The sequence below is a fragment of the Nestor notabilis genome, unplaced genomic scaffold (assembly GCF_000696875.1).
Source record: "Nestor notabilis isolate BGI_N333 unplaced genomic scaffold, ASM69687v1 scaffold2862, whole genome shotgun sequence".
NCBI lineage: Eukaryota > Metazoa > Chordata > Aves > Psittaciformes > Psittacidae > Nestor > Nestor notabilis.
In genome coordinates this window covers 189,454-198,581 of record NW_009918608.1, presented here as the reverse complement: position 1 = coordinate 198,581, position 9,128 = coordinate 189,454, and the positions used below count along the sequence as shown (strand labels likewise).

At 34.3% G+C, this 9,128-nt stretch overlaps 1 protein-coding gene across 1 annotated transcript in view; it reads right to left on the bottom strand.

The window, feature by feature from the left end:
• The window catches only part of LOC104402019 (follistatin-related protein 5-like), a gene marked incomplete at its 3' end in the record, with an annotated part of 190,619 nt that overhangs the window by 18,663 nt on the left and 162,828 nt on the right, over nt 1–9,128 (bottom strand). The window contains exon 6 of the mRNA XM_010009784.1: nt 1,436–1,602. Coding sequence (XP_010008086.1) covers nt 1,436–1,602 — 167 coding nt within the window. The remainder of the gene's footprint in view (nt 1–1,435; nt 1,603–9,128) is intronic.

Sequence of the window (9,128 nt, the reverse complement as noted above, 5' to 3'; positions counted from 1 at the left end):
GGGGGGGGGCGGTTGTTTGGTTGGTTTTGGTGTTTCTGTGGGGTTTTTGTGTCCATTTTCATACTCAAAACGTATGTACTGGGCTTTGAAAACACCCTTATCACGTCTGCAAATACAGTCAACTGAACCATTCGCTTTGCAACTGAGCTGTTAGCTTCATTATTTCCATTCATCATTTCCCTTTATTTCTGTGTCCAGATGCATGTTCCTGTTTCTATCCACAGCTCATGCCATCTATTATACTTAGAAGTGATTAGTAAGAACTCCATTGTTTATGAGCATCATGAATATTTACAGAAAGCTAACAAACACTGCAGAAAGGAGCTTGTGAACATGAGCAAGACACTTCTGAATGTCAGTCATATCATTAATAACAAACTAACAAAAGCAACAATTATTTAACTGAGATTTTTCTAAGGGTGCTGGTTTTAGTCTAAGCCTCTCAAGTGACTTAAAGCTACCATTCAAGCAAGATGAGCTTTGCCACTGCCCTTTATTTTACAAAGCATCACTGTGAGGAAGCTTAATTTATGAACAGGAAACAAAACAGCAAATAAAACAAAGGTGATATGTGAGTACAACTGCTACCTTAGAATTAAAACCTTTCATAAGGAAATGAAATAAGAATAAACAAACTAGATATCTGATTGTAGTGATATTCCACACCCATAACAGTTCCGGTGATTTCAGACTCACCTGAGTCAGCGAGCAAGCACAACTCCCGATGTAATGTTTTGTCCTCATTTAGATCAAAATTGCTAAAGCAATGTAAGCATACCCACAGGCAAACAAAATACAGTTGAAAACTTATTTTTAGAGTTTTGTCAGAAGATGTAATTACATTTCTCAATTTTGGTCCACATTTTGAGGTCATAGCAAAGTTAGGTGGCAAATTATTAGCTGTTCTAAAAATGAGATTTCACAGTTATATTCACTGGTGATATGATTCTTTGAAAGTACCATATACACTGATGAATATTTGGATGAATGAGCAAAACAATCAATTTTGTAGTAAATTATGTGTTTTGGAAAAAGTAAATTTTTATTAAATTATTAGAAAATAAGGTTATTACTATGATCTGATTGTTGTAAGTCACTATATATTTCTTAAAATGTTCATTTCACCGATTTCTTTCACATGATTGAAGACAATATAATCCTGAATGTATAATGCTGACTGTATTTTGGGCTGCAATTTTATCCTCATGTGCTTTTGTTATATTTATTCTTTTAAGTGATCTGTGAAATGTTTTCTCTATGTTTAACAATAACGGTTGGAATACACAGCAAAATAAAAACAGTCTGGCAAATATATAATTTCCATTTCTTTTCCTCGAAACATCAGAAGCATGGAGCTTGTTACATATCTTTCTATTCTTTATGAAATGTTTTGATAATAAACTGTTAAGCAGTTAAAGAGCATTTTCTTACTTACATTGATATCTTCCAAATCTAAGCTATTCAGAACAAAATTGTTCCTCTTCCAGAGGATGGGAGGTCTCAGAGTTCCCTGGATGGCACAGCTTAAGACCACACTTTGTCCCACTGTTGCTGCAGTTGTGCTTAGTTTTTGATCTTCAGGCAGACTCAGCTGAACTACTTCTGCAAAAGAGATATTGTTTGTAAGATTAATTAGCAGACAGTTTCAGAAGGTTAATTAGCATGCAGGTTTTGTACACGGGTAATTTAAGGATTTTAATTGGAATCAAAGTATAAAGAACTTCGAAGAACCACAGGAAGTTCAGAGTATTTCAAATAAAGGTCAGCATGACATTTCGATTAAATTGACTGACAAGTATCACCCTGTATGAAAAGAAGCATTTAATACGAAAATGAATTTCAGAGGTAAGACTGTTATACATGACAGTTTATCCAAAGTCTGACTCCACAAGTTATTTGACAGTTAAGGCCAATGCAGCAGAGCAGTCAGCACATTCACCTGAACTAAAAGGGCTGCACAGCAGCCTTCCCGTATCTGAAGGGGGCCTATAAGGATGCTGGGGAGGGACTCTTCATTAGGGACTCTAGTGGTAGGGCAAGGGGGAATGGCTTCAAATTTTAACAGTGGAAGCTTAGGTTAGATATAAGGAAGAAGTTCTTCACAGTGAGGATGGTGAGGCACTGGAATGGGATGCCCAAGGAAGTTGTGAATGCTCCAGCCCTGGAGGTGTTCAAGGCCAGGCTGGACAGAGCCTTGGGTGACACAGTTTAGTGTGTGGTGTCCCTGCTCATGGCAGGGGGGTTGGAACTAGATGATCTTAAGGTCCTTTCCAACCCTAACTATTCTATGATTCTATTACCAAATCACACATTCATAGGAGCTCATTCTCAAAAAAGAAAAACTGAGTTCAGAGTACAAAATATACAGGACTGAGAATAAAATGGACAACAAAGTGAATGCTGCATTCAGAATATAAAATGAAGGTATAAGACTTCTCTTATAGTAAACCAGGTTTTATGAGTCTTTTCTTGGAATTAGCGAAAACATAGTTTCCAGGTCAAACCAACATTAGTAATGTCTTCCATTTCAGTCTCAAAAGAATATGCATTAATCATAGCACAAACACATTAATGTCATTTTCAAAAACAGCATTAAAATAATTTCTACTCCATTTCAAACATGATTCCTTTTACAACTGCAGAAATTCAGAGCCAGAAAAATAAAATTGTGTACTCAAATAAATATCCTTAAGTACAAAAAAAAAAGGGTTAAATACAAACCTGAAGTAAATGCCATGCATCACTTGAAATATTGTGAATTATCTTAACCCACAAATATTTGACAAGTATTTTTTGCATTTACTGTGCAACACAGTATAAATTGCTAGTGTTGATAAGCTATTTCATAAGGCTTGAAAAACAACTTTTATTTTATTATTACCTAAATAAATCAGAAAAGAGTGTGTTTCTGTTTTCTTAGTTTGCCCAATACTTAGTAATTAAACTGTGAAAGGCATGGAAATGGAGTTTTTAAAGCTGACATTTTGCAAAAACATCGTAAAAAGCAATAGAGATAAATCAATAATGGAACCTTACTTTAACGTTATTTTTTGAAGAGTCATATATCTTGGGTCGTCATTCTTCATACAAGTTAAGCTATGGTGATACTCTTGTAAGCTAACATATAAATTTATATCACTGTATTCTTAAAACATAGCAGGAGGAGTAGGGTAGTGCCAGGGAAAAAAGACAGTTACAGCTGTGCAGTGCTTTGATCAACCTTTCTGTTTTCTTAATCCTAAATACTGTGAGTTGATGTGCATAACATGTAAAATTCTGATGCTTTAAACTGAGCACATTTTATAAAAAGAGCTGTTACATTTGGATTTATTTTAGTTTTCTGAAGCAGTTAAAGAAGGGGTAGTAAAAGTTGGGCTATTTTAGTTCTCTCCCTATACATGAAAAAAATCTTATTGCCCACTCCTTTGATGACCCAAAACAGTCTGTAGGGAACTGCATGCAATCATAAAACTCTTTTGTATCTTAGAATACCAAATCAGGCTACTAGGAGGAGAAACACTGAAGCATATGAAATTTCTGGAGATTAAGTGGTTCCTTACTATGTCTTATAATCAGTAAAGACGCAATATCACTCCAAATAAAAGTTTTTGAAAGCTAAAAGGTATGATAAAATATTATACTGGGACTTTGTATATCACTGCTTCAGTTAACTTAATTCCATCAATAAATGTACAATTTGAACCTTCTCACATAAGTTGTGTGCATGCACAGCAGCCACAAAACACTCTTATGAATCTAAACTAACAAACATTATGCAGACTGGTACCCGCTATCTAAAGTTAAGACCACATCAAACCTGTATTCATTTTGTTTGCCTATTTCAAACCTAATTTAAAATGAATCACCTCTTAAAACAAAGCAAAGAAGCCTTTTGTCCATGGACAGACTAAGGTCTGTACTTAATGGATAGCAGTAGTTGGTGGCTTGAAATAGCTGAAATGCAGCTAGGTAATGTACCTTTTCCTCTTCAGGCATTGACTGATCAGTATGAGAAGTAACAGAACATTTTTCATGAGTGGCTCTTCTTTAGGGTCTTATGCCTGCAGCTGTTCTCTAGGGTCTTATACCAGCAAAGGGGTCTTTCTGTTTTCATGATCCATTTAACAGCATGCAGAAGGAAAAAAAAAAAAAAGTCTAAACTTTTTCACGACTCCTTGAGGTTTTAGCTGCAGATCTTGGATTAAAATTCAGGTCTTATTTCCAGCCTTATGACCAGCACAGCAGAAGATTCTACTTTCATTTTATGGCAGCATGGTTGTCATTCAAAACCAAAAGCTCTTAACAGACTTACAATTAAAATTAACATTTATTCATCTTTCATCTTTGCTGACAAGAGACTTGAAAATCATTTTTGTTGACAATTATAATACTGTAATATAGGAAAAAAAAGGTTCTTAGGAAGTCCTATACAAAACAATCCCATAAAGAAAATTAACAGAAACCATAAAGGAAAGCACAGTCCTGCACTGATTTCTAATATTAGTCAATGAGATTTAATGGAGAGTGCTTCGTAGGTCATGCTAGGAAACATGTCACAGAAGAACTTAAAAGCTTCTCTGAAAGACAAATGTGAAGAAAACGCCTTACACTTTCTATTTCCTCTTATGACTATTGAATGCAGTATTCTTTATTCAAACACCTAGAAACATTACAAATGCTTCAGGTTTTAAAAATCAGGATGAAGTAGAATATGTCAGTTGACCTCTTGCTTTGGTGAATTTAGCATCAAATTATTTTATTACTGAAGCTGCTTTCAACTTCTGGTTTTGTAAGGACCTAAAATGACCACATTTCTTTTCAAATTTCTTAAAAAAAAAAAAAAATCAGCTGAATTAAATAAAATGACTAAATAAAATACAGACGGTTCTATCTTACGAAAGTTTATAAATGTATGCACTTATAAAGTCTTTACCACTATAGCAAAGTCTGTATTTTTTAATGGTTATTTCAAGTACTAAGAATGAATGTAGACTGTGAGAAGCATCCCAAGAACTTTCTGAGATTGAGAACCCAAACAATAAAATAGGAGATAAATTCAATGGCTGAAAAAATATTATAATACAGAAAGAGCAATCCTTTGAATCTAGATCAATGGGCTGTAAGTTGACTTGGCAGGAGAGAGATGGTGAGTAATGATATGTAGTTATATCAACTCTGTCCTCTTTAGCAGAGAAAAATTCAAATCTTAAGAAAGGAACTAAAAGCAAACAAAACCCCCATAATTTTGCCTCCTGGTTTGTCCACACGAGTACCACATGCGGCTGTGGGTCCTCTTCAAAGTAGATAAAAACTCAGACGCACAACAAGCATGGTAAGGGTATAGAGCAGTTTAAATATGAAAAACTATCAAAAAGACTTAGAGTTTTCTTTTACATGTAGGGAGCTTTGAGAGCAGTCTACAAAATCATGGCTCTCATGGAAGCTGGAAAAGGTATCGAAGGCTTATTGTTTCTTCTAAGACTGGACACGCATCAAAATAAGCAAGTGTGAGGCTAGGTTCAAAATGAAGGACAGTAGTTTTCATGCTTACAGTGATAGATCTGAATTTGTTAAAGGATATTGTGGATCCCAGCAGCTTACATGTGCAGGATGAGATCTCACAAACACATGTAAAAGTATAAGATTATTCTTACACTTCTGTGAAAGTATTGGACCTGGGACCAGTACAGCCACGTCTTAAGGCATCCTTTATTTTACGTGGAATTCACCCAGCAAATGTGACTTCTAGGTTTTCTTTACAGTGTTTACATGCTCCAGCTTCATGTGAAACAAAGTTTAAGGTACTTTCACAGTTTTAATGAGAAAAAAGAAACAAAAAACAAACCCAAACCAAACCCAAACAATTTAACTGTAAAGCAGCTGAGTTGATAAACAGTATGTACTACTTCCTGAAAATCATTTTACTCAGTAGGTGAACTGACCCTTCTGATATTTTTCACTGATTTGAATAGAATTATCTCTGAATGGCAAAGAACCTTTTCTACATTGCTTGCATATTACAAATGCTCGTTTTAACTATTCTTTTTATCAATGTGAATGATGGCATGAAATTATTTTCACTTGCTGTGTACATTGAATCAAACTCCTCCTCAAGACCTTGTGTTTCTCACAAATCTGCACTCAACAGGACTCAAGTTTTAAATGAGAGCAACATGGACTATAATGATTGACTTAAGCCATTACAAAAATCAATAAAACACATACTTTCATTTGCTCTGCAGGGCATTGGGATAATTTAAAAAAAGTTTAGAAGCACTCTTCATGGAATATGAGGAGCTATTGACTCTTTATGACTCCCCTTGTCATCGTTTACAGAAACACAAAATATTTCTATGCAGCTGTGGGCTGCACCTCATTTAATACACTGCACAAGATCAAGAATTGCCAGAAGTGCAGTACTAGCAGCATTGACTGACAACCCAAATATATTCATCAGGTTTCTCAGGTGACAACCCTATCAAGGTTACTTTGTATCAATCAACACCTGAACCATCAGAGAGTTAGATAATTGCTTTCTGGACAGGAAATACATAAAATAATAAACTTGCAAAGATACACCATTCAAATCCAGCTAAAGCCACTTTGGAAAAAATGGAGAAATATCTGTATGTATTTGGTTCTGCCTAATATTCTTGTATCAGTACTACAGGAATACTAGGTAAACCTGAGCATGTTTTGAAAAGTATTGCTACTACTTATGGGAAGGATACTTACAACAGTGCAGATAAAGGGTTCACCCTACAAACTGGCTTGTTATGAGAAACTTTTGAAGTTGCAGAGGCTATTCAACTCTTACGAGAACTTTTCCAGCCTAGAGGAAAACACAGGCCAAGAAAGTCAACTCACTATCTATATGGCTTCAAATTCTTCCATTGCAGGGGAAACCAGTAATCCACCCCCATAACACTGACAGCTTGTTTCTCGTAGACTATTTATTAGGGATAAAAAAAAACAATACAAACTTTGCATATCCTGACTGGCAGATTAGTTCTTTCTCCTTATGAAGAAGAATGGAATTCCAAGTTTCATGAATTTACATCTCTTTAAGTGACAGTGAAAAAATGGTAAATAAAAAACCTCTCTCGTTCCTGTTTCTACTATCACCCCACCAGACTGAAATTGCCTGCCCAACTTTAACATAATCTCTCACTATGTTCTGTAACTGATTTTATGCATCATTCAATGAATCCTAAGGGAAATTTCAAAGTTATTGTGATGGGTTAAAATTTGATTTTATGCATGTTACCAGAATTGCTGATCTGACAGTAGTCAGATATGGTAACGTAGGTTTATGTGAGTATAAATAAATTTCCAACTTTTATAGGCTCAATATTCAAAGATATACAACAATATATTTCTAGCCAATAAAGTTGCAGCGAAAGTCAATTTTAAAGCATGTTTAGAAAAGAATCTCAGAGTAACTGAAACACTCATTTCCCAATAATCTATTGCCATTTTTAGATTTCAATACCATTTTAAAGGCTATACTTAAGATACAATTAAAACATTTGTACACTAAAATATTTTGAAAAATAACAGAAACCACAGAGGTCCACAAAATATTATAAACTCTCTCACCTAGAATGCTACATCACTGTTCAAGAAAATATGCCAAATGACCTACTCCAATCATACCTGTCTTCATATGTGATGATATGACACCCACAGCTAAGGCATTTTATCTGTTCAATCATTTGTATGGACACACTTCTTATTTACGGTGCATCCATAGCACTTCAACAGTTTCTGGAGACGTTTTCTTAAACATAGTTGTTCTTGCAGCAGTAGTTACCCTTTAAAAATCCATGAAAAATATATATTTTTTTAATTATTATTATTTTAAGATAGGAGGAGAGCATACAGGGAGTGGCCTGTACAAAGACAAAGCAATATTAGCATATGCACCTCAAATGAGATACATTAGAATTTTTTTCTAAAAAAAAAACCAAACCAAATCTCATGGACTTCTAACTAATTTTCCCATTTAGTGTGCAACATTTAACTCTTTACACTCTTATCCATTGTAAATTCAGCAGAGAATAAGTGGTTTTGTTCAGAATATGGAAAATAAGATGACACTCCACAACACTGGAAGTGTCAGTAAATAAATATTGCTGTGCTTGAGTTTTATATGGTTTCTTTTATAAAACAAAAATACGTCTTGTTATGCTAGTTTATTGTTGATAACAACTTGCAGAATTAGACTGAAATGTCTAGGCTTTTAAAAACAATAATATCATGAACCAAGATTACCAAGTATAATGCAACATTGATGGGATGCTAAATTTAGTCTCAAAACTTTTTGTGGAATCCCATTGTTTAATTTTCTGAAGTTAGTATTTTTAGATGCACAAAACTGAACTTCAAATCTTCCAAAATTGCAGTGATGGGTCTTTGCAACAGTGGTGAGAAAGATGGAAAAAAGAAAAAAAAAAGCATATAAGAAAAAGACAGTAACAGAAAACTTCAGGAGGTTACCTAGGTTGAATGAGATTTTCTGTGTCACCATTATTTACATTGATTCTAAGCTGTGCTTACATATTCAAGAAGGGAGAAAAATAAATAAACACAACATGATCTCTCTTATTTCTTCTGGGAAGGAGCACAGTTCATCTTTGCCAAACGTAATCTAACATTCCCAAAACATCTCTCTAGTTTTCCGTATCACATTGACATCAGCTTCCTTATGCACATTGCCAAATCTCAAATAAAACAGCCTCAGTTTGATGCCTCTATGCATCTTGTCAACTTCTATGCATTTCACCAACTCCTTCATGATGTGTTTCTGTGCACTGGATATTATCTAGACCAGGTATATAGATTTTAGAATATATTTTAAATGGATCTTGCACAGATATCAGTGTATTCAAATTATGACTATATTTCATTAGCAGGGCATAAAATGTTCAAGTGAAAGTCTTTATTTTGCTGTTTTCTTACTCACATTTCTTCAGTTAAATATCAGCATGGTTTTGCCTGTTTCCAAAACAGAATTATCAATAACATTATATTTATTTGAGTTTTGGGTTAATTATAAATTTAGTAGATTACTTTAAAGTTTTGGAATTACACAGACAGAGAAACACGTAGTATGAAGTGATTATTCT